The following is a 22,367-nucleotide window of genomic DNA, read 5'->3' on the forward strand; positions in this document are numbered from 1 at the left end:
CTTGAAAGTAGTCATCAAATACAGAATTAATAGAAAGTCTTAGGGAAACACCACTTAGACTTGTGTTACACTGAAAGAGCAGGACTTGCGGACACAAGTTCTTTTATGTACATAACAGTACGCCCTCTTTCTTGCCATTACAGCAACACTGGGACCTCAGGGGGATATACAAGCATTCAAAACAAGGCACTGGCTAAGAATGGAGACATGTTGTACTATTACAGCATGTCTCCATCACTGATGAAATGCAAAAGTAAACAAAGGATTTTTAAGAAGAAAACTGTCATTGACACTTGACATTTCATGCATCACCAGGCACTAACTCCTATTCTTGCTCCTTTGCCAAAAATCTTAAACAGTTTTCACCTATTTAGAAACAATTTGCAAATTTCCTTTTAATTTTTGCACACACATTTTCACCCAGCAAAACACATTTTTGCACAGAGATACAATTCTGCTGTGTGATGCTACAGTACAGTCCTCTGAAAAAGAATCAAGCTCTATTTCTGTTCAAACTTTTTTAATCTTTGTAGAAGAGTGCCACATGCATTTTGAAAGAATTACATTTGAACTGAATTACATGTCCTCAGCAATGAGTTTTCAATTATTTGTAGTGTGTGATAAACAGTACAAATAATATTAGTTTGATTAGATGTGTGCGTGATGTGACGATACTGTCATTTGGTGCACAGAGAAAACTGTTTTGTTGTGTTTGTGAGGTTTTGCCAGAGGAGTCAGATGTTTTGTGAAGGTGTTTTGAAAACTGTGTTTTGAGAAAACGCTGGAAATATCCAATAAATGTGTCTCATGGAAAAACTGTAAGAGTGATACCGCATATTTTACTGTTGAAAAACAGAAAGTATAACGTAATAAAGATAGTATAATTATGTTTATTTTATTACCTATTTGACCACTGACACCACATTGTCTGCCCAGAAATAATGAGGGCTAAATTTGTGGACAACTCTCACAGGAAAGCAGACAGTTTTGAATAGCCTGTGGGTCTAAAATTAGCTCCAACCAGTGACCCAACTCTGGCTTCACGCCTGCCTCAACATATGAGGAGGAACAAGTGTGGGAGCTGTCAGCCCACAGGGTACTGAAATACACCGACAAACAACTGAATGTTAAGCATAACTTAATCAGAAAGAATTTACAGGGATTTAGGTGACCTTGTTATATGTTAAATTAAAGCCACTACTTTGGAAAGAAAATTAACAGATTATATTAACTGTAATCTTCAAGGTTGATCAACTTTAAGTGGGACATAGTGCAGCAATATCAGTAATAAGTGTGGACATTGCTCAGTCCACAATTGCACAAATTTCTGAATGAAGGTGATTTACAAACAATGCCACACAAAGGCTCAAAGCCTGCATTTGTTTACTATGCAAATCATTTTGCATCGAGCATAGGGGAAACAGCAAAATAAAACATCAGCATACACCTCACCCATAGTTTGTAAAAAATGTTAACCACTCTACAGGGCTACTAACAAATAATTGTGAGGACTGATTAAATTGCTCACACAAAACCTTAACTAGTATAAAATACAGTGTAATTACTACAAAAAAAGCCATTAAGCATACATCGGGTATTAATATGTATGAAAATAAGAGATTAAACATATTCATGTCAAAAGCCTTATATGTGGCATATGGCCTGGAGGCAGGATGCCATTCAGAATGAATATGTTAAGCCTGTTAGTAACATATAATCCATCTGCTAGGATGGGAATGGTCACTTCCAGGGTGCTCTGCCGGCATGTGGTCTGCAAGTGGCACACTGGACTGCAGAAAGCACAGAATCAAACCAATCTTCAAGCTTCCACATTTATCATGTAATTACCTAGGCTCCCCATTGCTCAGCTACATGAGCGCAATCACCTTGTAGGTTAGCACAAATTTATTAAGGGTTCTTTGCAAAGCTGGCCTGAGCTAAAATGCTGTGCTACAAAAGAGTAAAAGGGGGAATCTATGCTTGTCACAGCAAAGTAGTCAATATGGTATCTTCCAGATCAGTGGAGGGACTGTAGGCCATCCCCCCTTTTTTGATATCTTCCCTGTACTTAAAGATTAGCACAAAATAGGATTACTTAAAATCTCGCGTGCAATATCTTGGATTTGGAGATTTTCAAGAAAACGTGGTTGCGCTCGCAAATGAAATGTCACAGAGCCTGAGCAGGTGTTTTCTTGCCATGAATGAATTGCTAGCAGAAGCACTCGCTAACGCTAGGCTGCTATTGCACAGGTCAGGTGGCAGAATCAAAGCACAAGGAAACAATCTGGCTGGTGTGACCATCCAGTTAACTTTCCGCGTCACTGCAACGTTTACGCTGCAGTCGAATGGCAGCATTTTTACTTAATGCATCAACAGACAAAAAAACAAATAATGCATTCCCCAGAGACATAATGATTCAAAGAGAACATAATGACCCCGGTATACTCTACAGCTAGCTTAGCTGCACTGCCTAGCAAAGAATGAACACAAGCGAAGGCAAAGTAGCCCCTCAACGTTACCTTATTTATTCCGAGCGCTCGCAGTGTAGCTTCTGCTGCTCTCATCCGGACGACACGGATATCGTTTAGAGAAGACTTTACAGAAGCTCTCCAGTTACTGGACTGTCTACAAGACTATAACAGTACTTGCTGCGTGTTACGGTGATTCTACTAAAAACAGACGTTGGCTGACAGACAACAGAAATCTGTATATTGTAGTCCTCTTGTGTGCTAGGAGTGCTGGAGCGAGTCCATGGGCAAAACCATTCGCTCTGTACGGGGTGGGGGAACCCGAAGGAAGGAAGTGCTGAAGTTTACATTCGCAATTTGGCAACTACGTGACATTTTAGTACCCTGTGCGGCTTATATGTTAAGTCAGCACATATTATATTCATCTGTCAAGCAGCTGTGAGCGAAGAGGAAAGTGGTATCGCTGCTGCGAGGGAGATTTTCTACACCTTTAGGTCGTTGTTTAGCATGTGTACTGCTCTTCCTCCACTACTCGCTGATACAAACACAGGGCAGCTACCTAGCAACTGTGTCGCTGACCATGGTGCTAAAAACAACCCTGCAGTTAATGGGCGCGTCCCGCTCCGAGGTCACTAACGTGTCCAAAACTACTGCCAAATGTGCCACATTTTATACTCTAATTTTTGGTACGTGTATTTTCAGAATATTCTTTTATGCTAAAAGTTTTATGACAGATGGGAATTAAAATTGGAAGATTAAACTAAGCTTAAAGATTTTTCAAACGTTTTTTGTTTTAATGTTTATTTTTCTTTGATAAAGCTACTTTCGGCTTTTTCTTTGGCACGAGGGGTCGCCACCGCAGGTAGCTCCGCATGTTTGATTCACCTGACGTCCTTCCTGACGCAACCCCAAACCAGCGACCTTGTGGAAACCACTGTTATAATTTATTAAACGTCATAAAAGTGTGTGAGTGTGTCTATAGATATAAACGTATGCATTCATGTATATGTGTGTATTTATATATATGTATATATTTTCTTTATATTATCGTTACTTATATTTATATTTATTTTTCTTTAAATCACTTGAAACTGTCATAACTATTACATGGGCAATGCTGGGACCTGAGAACAGAATTTCGTTCCACTACATGCAAACGTGATGCGAATGACAACTAAGAATCCTTGAAAAGGTGCTGTCATTTGATTTTCAGTTTTGGATAGATTCTTGGACAGCCTGGGGCTGCATGGTGGTGTTATGGTGGTTAGCTGCCTCTTCACAGAAAGAAGGTCCTGGGTTTGAATCCAGTCTTTGGCCTTTCTGTGTGTGGAGTTTACATGTTCTTCCTGTATCTCATGGGTTCTCTGTACTCCAGCATCCTCCCACAGTGCAAGTGCCTGCATTTTTATAATATCGGTTTAGATTTATATAGATTTATTATAAACTTGTTTTACATAGTAATTCATTTGTACATTCTGAAGTTATTTATCGCAAGTAGAGTGACAAGCTTTGAACATGCAGTGTTAAACAAACAAATGGCACAATGGCCATGAGGTGTCTGTCCTAAAGTTCTTGGGGTTTTGTACTCAGAGGGGGGAAAGGGACCAAATTAAGTGTTTATATGAAAGCAAAGATTAAAATGGAAGGCGTTTTATTTCAAATGGTGAATATGTTATGGGGGGGGGGGCATTAAAAAGAAGAACTAGACAAATATATAAATAAAAACAAGAGCAACACATGAAGTTACAGCACTTTTACATAACTGGTGTAATGTACACACGAGTCCACTGTTTCTGACCGGTACCTGAAGGCACCATTGCACCGAGAAAGCCTTGTCGAGGTATTCCCGTATGACGTGAACGCAGCACAAAACGACAGCAGTCAGAGGTGAAAAGTCTGGATCATGTTGTCATTCCAGCGGAGCTATACTTGAATGACAAAAGGACCTTGATAAACAAGGAGGTTAGCTGAGCACACCGAGGTTCAGTCCACATAGGGAAGACATTAATGTCGTTTTCAACCAGCCAGCTAGCAAAAGCTGAAATTTGTTAGCTAGCTAACGGAGGACCCCCGTTAGCTAACCGCCACCATCATCGCTCCTAGCCAGCTGTGGATCGCCCTGTCTTCCTGCCATGGGAAACGCAGCAACTGCCAAGAAAGGCAATGAACAAGAAAGCGGTGAGCACCTAGAAACCATCAAGCTGGCCTCACAGCCATTTAACGCTATTGTACAGCGTGAGCTTGCTTATAAAACTCGGTGGACAGCAGCCTTTAGCAGTTGTCCAGTGTTAGCGGAGACTACAGTAATATGGTTTGCAGAGAAGAACCATCTTTGGTAGGGCAGTTTATAAGGTGTGTTTGCTGTCTCGTAATAATTCGCGTTTACCTATCTCAGCGGAAAACGGTGCCACAGTTTTACAGTCAGCTAATTATTGAGAAGGATTAATAAGGATGTGGCAGTGTGGTGCTCAGCATCATATTAGTCCAAATCAGTCTCTGTAAAAGAAAACACCTTTGACTAAAGTATATTAAGATTATACACTGTAACATGTAAATGACAAAGCATCGTTTGTCATGTCCATATGTTCAGTGCTAATATGGCGTGTGTACAGCCAGATAACATCAGCAAACAGTGGTTTCCACTGAAGCTGCAGTATAAGGCTTGGTCACTGCTAACAACAGGTATCTGAGAACTACATTTGATAACTCACAAGTTGACCAAAATGCTGCTTGATGTGATTAAACCACGCTAATGATCGTTTAATAAAAATGTAGTTGCTTTGTTTTCCAAATAGTGGCTGGAAAAAAAACCAGACACTTTCTTTCCCACCTGGTTAACACTGATGTGTTAAGTCAGCTGTCAACAAGTTTGCTGTAAATTAAAGTGTTAATGTGTCTGATCACTGCTTTCTTACAGTGAATTTAAACTGTTGTGCTGATACTGTAACATCCAGAAAAAAAGGGTATCCTTCCTCTTAGACAAATTGGAACTGCTGGAGAGCAATTTTGCAACCTAAAGCACTCTATTAATCACTTGAAAGATGTAGCCAGAGGGCACTCTCTTGTGTTTGTGAGTAGTGACCAGTCTAATCCACTAAACTGTGCCATACCAAATGGTCTGTCTGGCGATCACTGATCTTGACCTGCTTTCTGTTTGGCATCAGTTCACACAGTCTTAGCAACTCATGAGCCCTGTAGTTTCTGCAGGGAGGGGCTGAGGGTTAAGTACAGTAACAACACTGTGATGGAAAAAGAAACTTAACACACAGTTGTCATATTCAGTTTACACATTAAATTAGACTGATTAATACTGGATTTTCAGGTACTGAAAAGATGTTTTGCTATCAGCAATATGACTAATATGGTTCCCACATACTCATGTACAGTTGTGGTCAGAGGTTTCTATACACTCATCATGGGCATGAATGTCATGGTAATTTGGAGCTTTCAGTGATTTCTTTGAACTGTTCTTTTTCCAGGATGGGATGATTGTACAGCATACATCTTTAATGACTTTAAAAAACAACAATTGCACATGTTTGGATTTTCATTAATCAACACAGAATCAAAAGTATACATACAGGGTGAAATATATACATACTCACTTTTGAAAAGTGGTGCTGAAGGTTTTACAGTGTCAATGCCTGTTAACTTCTCATTAGTGATTGACTAAAGCTTTTAGTTTCATTCATTAGGTTGATACAAATCCTAATGTATCAATCTCAGAACAATGGGAAAGTCCAAGAAACTCAGTGAAGATCTAAGAAAGAGAACTGTAGACTTACACAAGTTGGGAAGGTCTCTTGGAGCCATTTCTAAACAACTGCAGATTCCAAGATCATCAGTTTAAACAACTGTATGTAAGCACAATTTATTTGACTGTGGTACCACTTTGCCAAGATCTGGAAGAAGACCCAAACCCTCACCCTCAAATGAGAGGAAATTAGTTAGGATGTTCAGGAACAACCCAGGAACCACCCAGGCTCAACTCGGCCATGAACTGGGAACTGTTGGAATGCCAGCATCACTGTCTGCAGTGAAGCAAGTTTTTTATTGCCATGGACTAAGAGGGTGCTGACCAAGAAAGAAATCCCTGCTCCAAAATTGACACCTTCAAGCTCAACTGAAATTTGCAGCTACCCACATAGACAAGCCAATGCCTTCTGGAGAAAGTTTTATGGGTTAGACGAGAAAAAGGTTGAGCTATTTGAGCTAAATTGTGGGACTATGCTTGAAAGTCGGGGTTGTTCCAGGAAAATAACCAATTAAATGGACTCTACCAATTCGGCCAAGAAGAGGGGGCAAAGAGCAGCCAGAAGGAGGCCAGAAGGGGAGGAGGGGAGAGAGAGAGAGAGAGAGAGAGGAGAGAGAGAGAGAGGAGAGAGAGAGAGGAGAGAGAGAGAGAGAGAGAGAGAGAGAGAGAGAGAGAGAGAGAGAGAGAGAGAGAGAGAGAGAGAGGGAGAGAGAGGAGAGAGAGGGAGAGAGAGAGAGAGAGGGAGAGAGAGAGAGAGAGGGAGAGAGAGAGAGAGAGAGGTAGAGAGAGAGATGAGAGAGAGAGATGAGAGAGAGATAGAAGTGGAGAGAGAGAGAGAGATAGAGGGAGATGAGATTATATAGAGAGATGATAGAATATATAGATGATGATATAGATATATATAGATTAATAATATATATATATTAATATATAGATGAATTATATAGGTAATAGTATATAGTAGATTAAGTAATATATTAATATATATATTATATATTATATATTAATATATATATATATTATATATTATATATTAATATATATATATATTATATATTAATATATATTATATATATATTATATATATATAACATTCTTTTGATCTTGTATGGATTAGAGCAGACATCACCAATAGGCAGACCTCGGTCCGGATCCGATGATGTCTCAAGCGGACCTGAACCTAATACCAAAACAGAAATGACCACTTAATTAAGATCTTGTTGAGCACTTTCTGGTTTACCGGCATAGCTTTTACAGTCCTTACGGTAGTAGTGAAGCGTCCAAGGAAACCCACTGACCAATTGTATGCGAGTTTGGCTATACCACGTGATACCACCAAGCTGGTTCCTGCCGGCTGGCAAACTTTGTAACAAACAGTGTTATTATAGTTAACGAAAACGAACGAAATAATGAAAACTGAAACTGAAAAAAACATTTTCATTAACTGAAATAAATAAAATCTATAATTAAAAGCAAAAAACAGTATTGTGAGTTTACAAAACTAACTAAAACTAACAGAAATTATAGCTAAAATGACCTTTATTTCGTAATTTTATTTGAAACCCTTGTGGATTGATATGAAATAATTTTTTTCCGCTCTAACAGTTTAAGCTGGGAGCGCCATCGGGCAACTGGATTTGAGCTTTGACTCCTTCAAAAGTTCAGTTTGTTTTTGTCAACATTTGCTGTGTTCTGATGTTTTACACCACGTGTACTGCACCAGCGCTGAAGTTTGTTGTAGAGTTTATTCAGTTTTGGAGTTCATGTTTTTCTTTATGTTTCTCCTTGTTGATGTTCATGTGTTTCCTTAATATTACACACATTAAACACATAATGCTGCTATTTTGTGAACAGTTGGTTGTTGAATGCAATTTTTTAAACGGTATCTTTTGTCGAGTTATTATTACACAATAGTCACTCTTGCACCTGACAAAGTATGAAAAAGTAAAACTAACGAAAACTAAACTAAAACTAAGCATGAAACCAAATATAAAAACTAATGCTCTGAAAACTAACAAAAACTTATATATATATATATATATATAAGGACTGTATATATATATATATATATATATATATATATATATATATATATATATATATATATATATATATATATATATATATATAATATAAATATCACTTTAAATAGTTGGATTTCCGGACCTTGGCCGCATGAAATTTTGTCTGACTGAACCTCTTTAAATTTTATTTGAATAACCCTGGATTAGAGAAAATCCAAAATAAATTCAAACTTGTGCTCTAAATTCATATTTTTTAAAGTCATTAAAGCTGTATGCTGTACAATCATTCCACCCTGGAAAAGAACACTTCAAATAAATCATTAAAAGTACAAAGTTACCATGACATACAGGGGTTGGACAATGAAACTGAAACACCTGGTTTTAGACCACAATAATTTATTAGTATGGTGTAGGGCCTCCTTTTGCAGCTAATACAGCGTCAATTCGTCTTGGGAATGACATATACAAGTCCTGCACAATGGTCAGAGGGATTTTATACCATTCTTCTTGCAGGATAGTGGCCAGGTCACGACGTGATGCTGGTGGAGGAAAATTTTTCCTGGCTCGCTCCTCCAAAACACCCCAAAGTGGCTCAATAATATTTAGATCTGGTGACTGTGCAGGCCATGGGAGATGTTCAACTTCACTTTCATGTTCATCAAACCAATCTTTCACCAGTCTTGCTGTGTGTATTGGTGCATTGTCATCCTGATACACGGCACCACCTTCAGGATACAATGTTTGAACCATTGGATGCACATGGTCCTCCAGAATGGTTCGGTAGTCCGAGTGACCAAAGGTTTGGCTATAGCAGCCCGGCCATGTATATTGACCCTGTGGAGCTCCTGACGGACAGTTTTGGAGGAAACAGGAGAGTTGAGGTGCACATTTAATTCTGCCGTGATTTGGGCAGCCGTGGTTTTATGTTTTTTGGATACAATCCGGGTTAGCACCCGAACATCCCTTTCAGACAGCTTCCTCTTGCGTCCACAGTTAATCCTGTTGGATGTGGTTCGTCCTTCTTGGTGGTATGCTGACATTACCCTGGATACCATGACTCTTGATACATCACAAAGACTTGCTGTCTTGGTCACAGATGCGCCAGCAAGACGTGCACCAACAATTTGTCCTCTTTTGAGCTCTGGTGTGTCATCCATAATGTTGTGTGCATTGCAATATTTTGAGCAAAACTGTGCTCTTACCCTGCTAATTGAACCTTCACACTCTGCTCTTACTGGTGCAATGTGCAGTTAATGAAGATTGGCCACCAGGCTGGTCCAATTTAGCCACGAAACCTCCCACACTAAAATGACAGGTGTTTCAGTTTCATTGTCCAACCCCTGTACATTCCCATGAAGAGTGTGTATAAACGTTTGAGCACAACTGTTTACATACAGTATTTTTCAGGTATTATGAAGAGAAAAGGATGAGATCATTGTTTTGTACCTTCCCAACAGCAGTGTATTTCAGAAAATACTTTGAAACTTATCATAAAAAGAGCACTTGACAGCGCACTAATATCTGCTCAGCTGTGATACTGCTCTGCTGCATGTGCTGCAGATAGTGGAGCAAGTACTGTAAACAATGGAGTTGAATGTGTTCTGCTGGACAAACCATGCGATGACACCATTTCAAAATTAGCTAAAGCATTTCTGCATTGTGATCTGTCTTAAATTTCCTATTGCCAAATATGAAACAACATCAAGATTTTTTCCTGGTTAAGAATGGACATTTTTGAAGGAGGGGGCTTTAGTTAGGCTCTGGCTAAAACCTCTAAAATTCCTCCATGCAGGAAAACCCCTGAACATATATGGCAACACCAATATATCTGTGATAGGCCATTTTGTTTATTGGCTTAAGTGGTAGGACTCTACATCTATTGGTTATGTTCTTGGGTGAACCAAATTGGTGTCACATCAAAAAAAGCTCACCTTTGTACTACACCAGCATTTTAAAGAAGTTTGCAGTAAAGGGTTGGGTGAAAAGGGTGACTTTGAGCAAAGGGGAATCTCTTTGAAGAACTGCATTGTGAAGTATAACCACCAGAGAGCACAATAAGCCAGAGATAACTTCTCTTTCATGTATTCAGTGGGTGTAACAGGCTTATCAGTGCTCTAAATTCACCAGCTGCACAGTGGTTTTGACATGACTTTGCAACTCTTGTGTTTTAGGGTAATTATTTAAAAGATTTTGTATAACTTTTTCAAAACTGTTATTGCTTGCATGGGACATAAAAGGAGATACTTTCAAATGACTGCACTGAAAAACTGGACATGCATTTGGCCATTGAATCATTGAAAAGCAGAGTACTTGAACAGGAAGCTTAACTTTACGTGGTTAGCCAAGCATTGCAGAGCGCTTGAGCACATACAGGAAGTTAGTATCATCGGCGTTCAGTCTGAAAACACACTCCTTTTGCCTGTGAGCCATCTTACTCACGAACCAAAATATTTGCCTCACAATGGCCCAGGGAAAGGAGCAATCCTTGGCCAGCCGTTTTTTCCATAAATACTGTAAGGGTAGCCAAGAGAACAAAGTACAGGAGAGTGAAGTTCCTCATATCTCTGACCTCACCATCATGTGGGATAAGTCCAGTAAGTGCAGTTCATTGCTTTTACTCTTAAATTTGTCCACCACTATCTGCATTGTAATTCTGAGCAGGTTGGATTTCAGCTTGTATTTTCTACTTTTATATTTATGTTCTGCTTATTAATCAACCAAATTCTGTATAAATTGAATTGTTTTTTACAAGCCTCTTTTGTTTTTCGTATGCAAGAAGCTGCCCAGTTTCATCACTGGTTATTTAACCGTTTATAGGTACCTTCCTCATCGAGTTTACAGTCTGTATTTGATCATATTTTAGATATGCCAGAAAAGCAGCTTAGGCATAACGCTTTGTAGTGCAGGCCATTTGTGTTGCTTCAGCTGCTTACATCGTGTTAATATCTGTTGTCCTGTGATTTTTATGTACTGTTTTGCAAGAAGGAAATGTATTTTATGTGGGCTTTTACAATGTCTTTTCAGTCAATGTTGTCTTTTGTTCTTCATGGACTAAAGAAGGTGTCCAAAAGTGGCACAAAAGAAAGTCAGATTTCATTATTGAGTACAACCTACTGTAAAAATGCCTTGTGGACAGCAATATCTGCTTGCTGCTCAATTATAAAGAATCAAGTATAAACTTGATGTCGTACCATAAGACGTAAACTTCCTTAATTATTTTTAGCTGAAGTTTTCAGAGGCAATGAAGGAAGTCTCCAAACCAAAAATAATCACGTTAATCCATCAATTTTATTAGTTTTAAATTCAGTCCAGTGGTAGGGTCTGCCTTACATTGTCTTCTCCAGTATCATTTTGTGTGAATCTAAAATGTTTTTATTTTTTTCAAAACTTCATAAATGTTTCTCTCTTTCTCCTCTCCATCATTTAAATCCATGTGGATGAATGTTCCTGCAAACCCTTGGTGAACTGTAGAGACTTTTGGTATGCTCATTTTTCCATGAGGCATCCCGAGTCAAAGAGCAAACTTTTCATTTTTCTCACTTTTAGGCAAACCAGCCTTGTCATACCTGCTAATGTGCAGATTCCTAACATGCATAGTTTGTCGGTGCTAGGTATGCATTTAAATTGGTAGCAGCATACCAAAGTGTACCAGCAGTTATCTATTAGGAACGTTCTAATGGCTCTTTGACTTTGGAAAGCTCATGTCTGCAGTGACTTTCACAATACGCTTCTTTCTGTGGCTTGCACTGTAGTCTCAGATATGTTCTGCATTTTGTCTGTCTCACAACCTGCCGACTGCCTTTACCCCCACCTCCTTCTGAAAGAGATGCAGAATAGCTTGCCTTGAAATTGGCCAATCTGTAAAGTCCACAGAGCTCTTTGCATCACTTTATGAATTAAAATGTCCTGCTAAAGTGTGTGGTTTGGGTTTTTGTTATGTTTTGTTTTTTAATAGAGATATTTTTCCTCTTTTGTCAAGTATAATCTTTCCTCCCTAGTACTTGACATTTGCCTGACCTTCCCTTGTGAACTGCCCTTGTTTGTTTTCTTGAACATGTTAAATTATCCCAGTTTGTTTTCCTGAGCATGAACACTGACCTTGTCTGTGTATCTGAATCCTAATTGTTTTATTAAAATCTGTCTTTTTTTTTCTTTTCTTTTTTTTTATAGTGAAAGAGTTCTTAGCTAAAGCCAAAGAAGACTTCTTAAGAAAATGGGAGTGTCCACCCCAGGTAGGTTAATTTTTTATGAGTACTGTATGAAATTCAGAATTTAATTTCCCTTATTAGCACTCTGGGGTCAGCTTTTTTGTGTGAGTAAAAGTGATAATGCAAGCTATAGTGCCTAGTCATTTCCTTCTTGTTGACTGGACTGCTGGCTGATTACATAATTGTGTCACTAAAGGCATATGCTTCAAAAGCATCTCCTTCATAACTTATGTTTTAGTGCTACAGTGCATGAAGACAAAAAGCTAGTGGCTTCTATAAATATGCCTAACTTAACATTTGCTTCTGTTTTCTTTCCACTGATGATGTGTTTCCTTTAGTGCACAACAAGCCTGGATGACTTTGAAAGGTTCAAGACTCTGGGGACCGGATCATTTGGACGAGTAATGCTTGTGAAACATAAAGCAACGAACCAGTTCTATGCCATGAAGATCCTGGACAAGCAAAAGGTAGGCAGACGGTTTGAATCAAAACTAGTGTCGTAAACTAAGCTCCTTAAGAAGAAAACCCTGAAATAAAAAAAAAGGGCTGCATGAGTGCAGATGCTGTGTTTCTCATAAAAGGAAATGGAACATTTCCTCTGATGCACTAACAGTATGTTATTGAAACCTCAAAGGCGCTTCACACGGGAGTTTCGATCTTTAAATACTGATGTGAAAGTTTTAGAGGCAGATTAGCATGCCTTGCTCACGTAGCAATCTTGTGTTCCCTTGAATTGGTTTCTGCTCCACAGCTGTAACACTTTTTTTCTTAATTTCATTCATTTTCACAGTATGCATTTTTTGTTTGTTTCAGCAACCATCACTTTCCGTTAATGTACTCCAGTACAGTATACAAATATCAAAACGGAATCTTTATATCACAGTAGGCTTCATGGTCAGTTGTTATATCGTGTGAATTTTCAGTTGATTTCTCCCAGTTTGTTTGGGTTAATTTGAATCTTGATGTCTCACACTTAAGAGTAAGCTTTTAAGCAGAAGCATTTGTTACGTTTTTCATTTGTTCAGCTTCTGGCAGCATATCTTGTGGTGTGTGCAGTGGTTTCTGACTGCAAGGTTTGTACATCGACACACACATTAAACTGACTTTACGCAGTTTGCCTTTCAACTGCATGACCACGTAACGGTAACTTTGGCAGGAATCAAACACCACAGGAAGTCCTTAGTGATGGATTATCTATCTTGAACTGCACAGTTTAAATTTAATACTTCACCAAAAATTACTCTTAAGTGTAAGGGACTATTTTTAGCCGCAGAAACACAGTTTAAATATCTAAAAATGCAATACCTTGGGAAATGATTAGTCATACCTGTGCTAAAACATGGAAAAAAACTTTAACTAGACCTGAATATAGTTGTGTTTAGAAACTGTAGAATGCACACATACATGCTACAGTATGTGCAAATCATGTTGTTTTTTCTGTCTTTCTTCTTTAGGTGGTGAAATTGAAGCAGATAGAACACACACTAAATGAAAAAAGAATACTACAGGCCGTCTCCTTCCCCTTCCTCGTCAGATTGGTGTACGCTTTCAAGGTGACTACAAACCAAGGGTGTAAACATGTTTGTATTTGTCCCAGACTATTGGCTTTGCAACATTGTGTATGAAATTTCAGTGGTTTGGTGCACCTAAAAGGCAGACAATTACTTCCTAGCAGTTTTGCGCTTGAGCTCCTCTTGGAAATCTGTGGCAGTGTACCAGCTGCTGTCCATTAGATTTAATGTGCTAGCAGGATTAGTCTAAAGAGCTGGACAGACCCTTTGACCAGTTTTATTAAATGTGTATGAGGTATTCTCCGACATTATACTTTGAGTTTTAAACTTTAACTCTTCTTGTGTGGCCAGAATCTGCAGCGTGTTTGCTCAGATTGCATCGGTCAGTTAATTGGCTAACGTGTCATCATCACACTGGGATTAAATACCAAGCTCCCCTGGCTGCTTTTGTCCAGAGACCAAGTATTTCCATACAAGCTAAGTCCCAATAAGAGCAGCTTAACTTTGTGCAGTTTTTAAACCTTATATTGCACAGCTGGTTATTCTCTTGTTCTAATGTTCTTATTTCTCATATTTAAGTATAACCATTTCAGATTCAGGCTCGAGAAAGTAAACTGTTTAAAAGGGGTAGGTTAGTGTGGTCATAATTGTAATTATATCCCTTTAATTAACAGGACAACTCAAACCTCTACATGGTGATGGAGTATGTGCCTGGTGGAGAAATGTTCTCACACCTCAGACGCACTGGGAGGTTCAGGTATTATTTATATATTATTTACACAATGACTGGGTATTCCATGCATTCAGAAGAGACTTTGGTGGAATATATATGAATGAACTAATGTTTGACTGTCTGTTTTTTTTTCCCTCTTTCAGTGAACAACATGCACGATTTTATGCAGCTCAGATAGTACTCACCTTTGAGTACCTTCACTCCTTAGACCTCATCTACAGAGACCTGAAGCCTGAAAACCTGCTCATAGATCAGCATGGGTATATCCAGGTATGGAGTCAATGCAACAAAGAAAAACAAACTGAGCAGAAAGGGATCTGTCATGAGCAAATCAGAAACACTGTGCACTCATTAGCTGTGCTGAGAAGACAACCTGGATGGAATGTATGAAACCTTTAGATGTTAGTTTTATGTGTGTGATATTTTAAAATAGAACTAGATCAGCTGGTGATCCTAGCACAAGAATCGTTGAGGAATAGCACTAACAGGCCTCATGTCCAGAGCTATAAGGAATGTGCTTCATAGTGATATAATTTTCTGCTACTGGTAGAGATTGGAGCGACTGAAACTGCTACCAGATTAGCTGCCGTGATAAGACATCTATTAGACCAAAGCTAATATGCCAGTCTGAAATGTTCACTCAGGGCCTCAAGTGTGAAACACAGTGTTGTAGACTGGTTAAGTTGGTCTCAGTAAACCACAGTTTTCACAGGTGTATGTTCCTCATGGTGCGATTTTATGTAGTTTGTTTCTACTTATGAAAGTAACACTGATGTTTTTCCAACTGATGATAATTTAGTCAAATGAGAGCATATCGCTCAAACTGATGATCAATGGACACAGAAAGTACAGGCCTGCATTGTTGCTTTATGTACTTATTCTTTTTATAATACTCGTGTTGTTTTATTTTTTTTTTCCCTCAGGTCACAGACTTTGGCTTTGCCAAAAGAGTAAAAGGCAGGACCTGGACATTGTGTGGAACTCCTGAGTACCTGGCTCCAGAGATCATCCTCAGTAAGGTGAGGCCTTCATACCCAGTGTACCCCATATAACCATGTTACTAATGTGCAGTTGGAGAGTACTGGGACAGTAAGACTCCTTTCAGTGCTCTATTTTGTAGCAGACTGGAATTTGATTAACAGCGATGATTTTGTTTAAAAACTTACTTTGATATACATATCCACATTTTTATTGAGTTAGCAAGTCAGATAATTGATCTCACTCCAGTTAAGTACATTTTTCGCTTGACAAACACTAGTAATTAAAGCCTTTGACACTAAGGCTACATTCACACTGCAGTCTGAAGTGACCCAAATCTTATTGGGGGGTTTTTTGCCCTTATGCGACCTGTATCTGAACTTTTCATGACAGTCTAAACAACTCAGATCCGATTTCTTTACAAATGTGACCCAGGCCACTTGGATATGTGGTCCTAAATCCGATACGTATCTGATCTTTTTAAATGTGACCTGTGTCTGTACGGCCAGGTCGCATTCATCCGACCTGCACGTCATTGATGCTCGACAAACATTGCTATTCTGCGTCCTGCTACATGGAAGCGGGAAGAAAAACAAACTTACTTCTGCAAACACTGAGTACGCTCACTATGTGTGGCGTTATTGCGTCCTCTACTGCACATGCGGGACACTTTTAGGTTCCTTTGCAGTTCACACAGTAGATCACATGCAAGTCGCATATATTTGGAAATGTGAACAACCACGCAAAAAAAATCGGATTTCACAAAAAATCGGAAGTGAGCATTAAGGCCTGCAGTGTGAACATAGCCTAAGTGTCAGCTGATGTCGTTAGTTACAGACTTCAGTCAGTAAAAAAATTAAGCTAAGGTTGAATTAGTCTCTGTTCCATGTAAGAATGGGACATTAATAAATCATGATGTAATTAGAAGAGGGAGCTGAGCGTAAAAGCAAAGCTCTTGATTTACTGATCAATCTACGTTCCTGCCCTCACCTATGGTCACGAGCTTTGGATAATGACCAAAAGAGTCAGAGTCAGAGTAGAGTCGCTACTCCTTCACATCAAAAGGAGCCAGTTGAGGTGGTTTGGGCATGTGACTAGAATGGCTCCTGGGTGAGGTGTTCCAGGCATGTCCTACTGGGAAGAGACTCCATGGTAGACCCAGGACTCGCTGGAGAGATTATATCTCTCACCTGGGAATGCCTCTGGTGTTCCCCCCTGACGAGCTGGAGGAGGTGCCTGGAGAGAGAGAGGTCTGGGGTTTTCTGCTTAGGCTACTGCCCCTGCAACCTGCCCCAGATAAGTGGATGGATGGGATGGGATGGGATGTAGTTCCTACATTAGTCATCAGACATAGATACAGAGACCCACAAAATAAACCAAAAACTTTACAACAATGCCTCACTGTCCTGATCTTTATCAGTCTTGCATTTTTTCAATATCCCTTCATATGTTGTTAAGCATGGATATTGAACATTCAATATGCTAGTTTTGCCTACTTCATTTAAAATAGACCAAGAAAAGGTACTGAAAGTTCATGGAATTATTTCTTCTTTCAGGGCTACAACAAAGCTGTGGACTGGTGGGCACTTGGAGTTCTTATCTACGAGATGGCTGCTGGTTACCCTCCTTTTTTTGCTGATCAGCCTATCCAGATTTATGAAAAAATTGTTTCTGGCAAGGTATGCAAATATAGGCGGGGGCAACGTGTAAGATTAAATCTCTCCAATATTATAGTGTTCTGATATTAGGTAAAGAAGGCGGGTGAGTTTAAATACCTGGGGTCAATCATCCAAAGCAACTGACAGTGCACAAGCGAGGTGAAGAAGTGCAGGCAGGATGGAGTGGGTGGAGATGAGTCTCCTGGGTGATTTGTGACAGACGGATACCAGCAAGAGTGAAAGGGGAGGTTTACAAGATGGCAGTGAAACCTGTTATGATGGTGACTGTGGCACTAGCAAAAAGACAGGAGGCCGAGCTGGAGGTGGCAGAGTTGAAGATGCTCAGATTTTCATTGGGAGTGAGTAGGATTGACAGGATTAGAAATGAGTATATGAGAGAGACAGCTCAGGAGACAATATTAGAGGAGTTTAGAGACAAAGTTAGAGAAGCAGGGCTGAGATGGTTTGGACACGTGCAGGGGAGGGATAGTGGATATACTGGACAAAGGATGTTTAACATGGAGCTGCCAGGCAGGAGGAAAAGAGGAAGACCTCAGAGAAGATTCATGGCTGTAAATGAAGGATGACATGCTTGACATGAGTTGGTGTGACAGAGGACAATGCTAGGGATAGGTGAGATGGAGGCAGATGATCTGCTGTAGCTACCCATAAAGGAAGTGGATAAAAGAAGAATAAGAATGCTTTGATATTTCTCTGCTTAACTGGGCCAGGTTGCTCTTGGTTCTCCAGCGTTTTTCTTTTTTTCTGTTTTTGTTCATCATACTAAACAAAACAGTGAAAAAGTTTTTTTGTTTTTTTCCTGTAATTTGTGTTTGTGTTTATTTATTTTTTCAATTTTGCAGGTACGATTTCCCTCTCACTTTAGCTCCGACCTCAAGGATCTGCTGAGGAACCTGCTTCAGGTTGACCTGACAAAGAGATTCGGCAACCTGAAGAACGGTGTGAACGACATAAAGAATCACAAGTGGTTCTCCACAACAGACTGGATTGCCATTTATGAGCGAAAGGTAGGTGTTGATTTTTTTGTTTGTTTTGTTTTTTCCTGGGGGAGTGAATCAGTGTGTTGATGTACCAAGTGAGCATTTTTTGAGTCACATAGTTTTTTTTTGTTTGTTTGGTTTATTATTTGATCAAAAGACATGATGTGGTCCATTCACAGTCGGTTCTGATCCAAACTGAAAAAATTCATATATCCTTCTACATTCTCAGGTTGAAGCACCCTTCTTGCCAAAGTGCAGAGGACCAGGAGACACAAGCAACTTCGACGACTATGAAGAGGAGGAGATCCGTGTGTCACAAACAGAAAAGTGTGCAAAAGAGTTTGCTGACTTCTAGTGAACGAGCAGGAGTCCCATCAGGGCTCTTGTGTTTTGGGATATTTGCACTCCAATGAGGGTTAAGGTGGAACTGAGGCCATCACGTGCCCAAAATAAATGCCTAGTTCCTTCAGTCCACACAGCCGAATGAGCTCCTTTTTTGCCATGATCCTGCGTGCTGTTAGCACTATCTATACACAGGCACATTATGCAGACATCCTTCGTGCTGCAACACAAAGTACTAGACCACGTTCCCATTGTGTTTTTGTTTTTTTTTACCTTGTTTTCTATGTTTTGCCACTGTTAAGTGTCCTATCTTCCCTTATTTAACTTCTTATTTGAAAAGCAACTTGAAAGTGAATATTAATCTTATTTTGAAGCAGCTAGCTGGTGTTGCACATGATGTGTGATTTTAGGCTTTGGATAACTAAGGGACATTTTTGGGTGCAGGGAGAGCTTAAATTCCTGATAGTACATTGGCTGTTATGCGTTGTCTGTTACATGCCTACGTTTCCTGTAGGGTTCACTTTAGTATTCCTTAACCCTCCAACACCGGGGCGATTGCCGCCGATTCACCCGTTACCTGCCCTGACTTGCCGTGAACAGTTGGCTAATACAGAGCGTATCACCGCTGAGACGTCAGATCAAAAGTACTTTGAATTACCGTAATTACATGACCGTTTGTCCTATTGGAAAAATTCAAACAGTTTCTGAAAGCTGGGAAATTGCACTTCACACCCAGCATGGGGTTATTACAATAATTGTTGCTGAAAGTTCGCGACCGGCAGGACATTTGAAGTACATTCTGTTGCCGACGACAGGTTTGGTATTAAAGGGTTAATCAGAAATGCTTAAAGTTAACCTAAAGCTAAAGCCAGGATTTGAAACTAGACAGCACCTCCTGCTGCTGCTGCAAATGCAAACTTTTGGCTTCATGTAAGATTCAAACCCAACTCTGCAAGGTGAAAATTATATTTCTAACCCATTTGTCTTTGTTTCTGTGCTGGTTCTTCTTACTTTTTCTACTACTTTATATTATTCACCTGATGTAGTCTGAAAGACTTGTCACAGGCCAAAATCTCATGTCATGTGTTATATTTTCTAAAACTTGAGTGGGTTTTAGAGGCCTAGTGGAGATGCAGTAATAAAGCTCTCTCTCAAACCATTTGAAACAAAATATGCTGAAAGGCTAATATTGATTTTTCTTTTTACTTTTTGCCCAAAAAATGTCAAAAACATGTTGGCTATCTGAGCTTTAAATATTAATCATTATTTATCATTCTGGTTCCCTTAAGACTTGAAATCATGTGTTTGTGCGTATCGGCTTGATTTTTAAAAGACCCTGTTTTGTTAAGGCATGACTAAAATTCCGTGAAGGAAAAGAAACAGTGACGGCTTCTTGAAGTTTCTCAGTTTTAGCGCTCTCAAAGAGATGGCTCGATGTTGACAAGTGTTATTACGAAGCAGAAACTTGTCAGGGTTGTGCTAGCTGATCAACTGTAGCATTGTTTATCCAGATCTGGTCACAGGACGTTTCCTTTTTACCTCAGTCTTGGTGTGCTATTAGCATAATGGAATGAAGTAATGTTTTTTTTTCTTTTACAACTATGTTTAACAAGAAAGGAAACTTTGAAAATTTGAGTATATCACTGTGCACAGCACATCACTTGTTTTTGGTGCATCCAAAGTGCATCTATATAATATTCTCCAGTAAGTGGAAGGTCAGATGGGTTTATTATCTTGAGGTTTTATCATGAACAGGAAGCACTGTTGGTCATATTTGGGTTGCTGTTTTTTTTTTGTTGCTGTTGTTGTTTTTTAACTGCTGTGTTTTGAGCAGAACAATCGTAAGATGTTGTGTAACTGCCATATTTGTTTGTCATTTTTACTTTTGCATGTTTTTTATGTTTGTTCAGAACTGTCACAACTTGATAGCATCCTACAAATGTTCCCACTTGATGTTTGTCACCTTTAAATTGTTTCATAGCCTCGGACATTGACACAGTAGACGAGTAACTTCATTACGAGTAAATAAAGAAACAAAACGTCGAACTGTGAACAGAAAACTGAAATATCATAACCTTAAAGTATTCATTTAACCCAGCCACTTCTGCAGCTGTAGCCTGCAGTTTTTTGTTTTTTTTAAACATTTTCTAACAGTTTGCATGCTTTAATGGGACAATAGTAAGAGAACACAACTGACAAAAATCATGATTTTCAAAGGAAGACTTGGATTTTTTTGTGTGTGTAAGTTAGTCCTGTTAATTATTGTTTATTCATATTTCGTAGAGATTTATGAGGGACTTTTGAGCACATCATGACTCATTAATTCTCACACATTGCCTGTCTCTGTTCTAAAAACTTCTCTCCGGTTACAGGTTGACATATCTAAAAAAATTTGCGTGTCAGACGTTGACTTTTTCCTGACTTTTCTTTGTTCCAGAAAAATCAGAAAAGTTCTGGGTTGTTTTTTTTTCTTTTGAACAGGGATGTCCCCGCTGTCCACAGTGGGGTAAGAGTTTGAGCTAATTTTTTAATGGTTGGACCCCCTGTGGAGAAATCAAGTTTTACATTTCACACTGTGTCAGAAACAGTAATGCACTGTTAACAGTCTTTCAGTTTAAGTCTTCAGAAGTGTTGCCGTTATTTGACATAATGCTGAAGTATTTGTATGTGAGGAAAATGCAGTTTAAACAAGTTCAACAATCTTGGAAACCAAATGTGAAAAAGGTTTGCGGACTGAATGCTATTTTGTAGCATTTTGTGCATTAATATTGGCTACACATGAACTGAAACTTTTTTTCTTAATTGACTGAGCCCACCATGTGACGTTTTTTATTTGCCTCTTTTTTCATTTCCAAGACAGAATTGTTTCTTCTGCTATTTTATTTATATTCATGTTTAAATGTTTAAACGTATATGGTTCTTATTATACAAAAGACTCCAAATGTTTTATTTGCAAAAATTTAAATATATTGAAAAGTTTTGTTTGTACAACTTTTAATTTGCCCTGTTAAGAGTAACGTTTATGTACACTGACACCTTAAATGCCTATTTAAAATTGTAGCCTTTTGTTTTAACTTATTTGTTTTCATTTTTGTTGCTTTTTTTCTGCTTTCTGTCTTTTGTTTTTAAGAAATCAGATTTACCAAAAAGAATCCAAAGTGATTTTCCCAGATTAAAATGTGATCAGGATTTAATTGCAAAATTAGGATAATTATTATTTGGATTGATTTTTGAAAACTACAGTCCAAACACCCTGTGTGTTCGTAAATCTTCCCAGAAACTTTGTAAGAAATCCACATCTTTCCATATGTATCCTTTATTGTCCCATGTGTGTAATCTTGGTCAGATTTCATGTAAATGATGGCACTTTTTTCCTGAACCACCTCACGCTCCTGACTGAAGGAAATCAGTTTATGAGTTCTCTGTAGCTAGTCACATGTGCCAGTATGGGATCAATAATCTGAAATGTGTCTCTATTTAGTTTGTGGAATTTTTGCACATCATTTAGACGGCTGACACGTTTTTCCCACTCATATATATTTGTGTTTGCAAGGGGAATATACTTTGCTGTAGCAGATTTTATGTAACAAAGGGTATCTCACTATAATAAATTCTTTTTATTAAAAAGTATGATTACGTGTTCGCTTCTATTGTGATTAAAACTCAGTGATTATGTGCAGGTGTCTAATC

General features: G+C 38.8%; 2 protein-coding genes across 4 annotated transcripts in view; one reads left to right on the forward strand and one right to left on the reverse strand.

Annotated features, from left to right (window-relative positions):
- Window positions 1-2,986, reverse strand: part of ttll7 (tubulin tyrosine ligase-like family, member 7) — a 93,294-nt gene extending 90,308 nt beyond the window's left edge. Inside the window, 1 exon segment of the mRNA XM_030728123.1 lies at window positions 2,520-2,986. The gene's annotated coding sequence lies outside the window, so the exon portion shown is untranslated.
- Window positions 2,987-4,323: 1,337 nt separating this feature from the next.
- On the forward strand, window positions 4,324-22,307 carry prkacba (protein kinase, cAMP-dependent, catalytic, beta a). 3 transcript variants are annotated; one of them, XM_030726942.1, is made up of 11 exons: window positions 4,324-4,646; window positions 10,717-10,840; window positions 12,417-12,478; window positions 12,793-12,921; window positions 13,909-14,007; window positions 14,640-14,722; window positions 14,842-14,968; window positions 15,622-15,717; window positions 17,233-17,355; window positions 18,198-18,362; window positions 18,565-22,307. In XM_030726942.1, exons 1-11 carry the CDS (start codon window positions 4,632-4,634, stop codon window positions 18,688-18,690), a joined length of 1,149 nt encoding a protein of 382 aa, XP_030582802.1. In that variant the 5' UTR covers window positions 4,324-4,631; the 3' UTR covers window positions 18,691-22,307. The 3 variants fall into 3 exon arrangements, with proteins under 3 accessions (XP_030582802.1, XP_030582804.1, XP_030582805.1); XM_030726944.1 differs by lacking the exon at window positions 10,717-10,840 and adding an exon at window positions 11,718-11,726; XM_030726945.1 differs by lacking the exon at window positions 10,717-10,840.
- Window positions 22,308-22,367: the final 60 nt, after the last annotated feature.

The sequence above is a fragment of the Archocentrus centrarchus genome, chromosome 4 (assembly GCF_007364275.1).
Source record: "Archocentrus centrarchus isolate MPI-CPG fArcCen1 chromosome 4, fArcCen1, whole genome shotgun sequence".
Taxonomy (NCBI): Eukaryota; Metazoa; Chordata; class Actinopteri; order Cichliformes; family Cichlidae; genus Archocentrus; species Archocentrus centrarchus.

Excerpts from the sequence above, each read along its gene's own strand:
- prkacba (XM_030726942.1), top strand. Across the intron at positions 12,479-12,792 it reads AATGGGAGTGTCCACCCCAG|TGCACAACAAGCCTGGATGA; the intron begins GTAGGTTAATTT and ends TGTTTCCTTTAG. Across the intron at positions 14,723-14,841 it reads AGACGCACTGGGAGGTTCAG|TGAACAACATGCACGATTTT; the intron begins GTATTATTTATA and ends TCCCTCTTTCAG.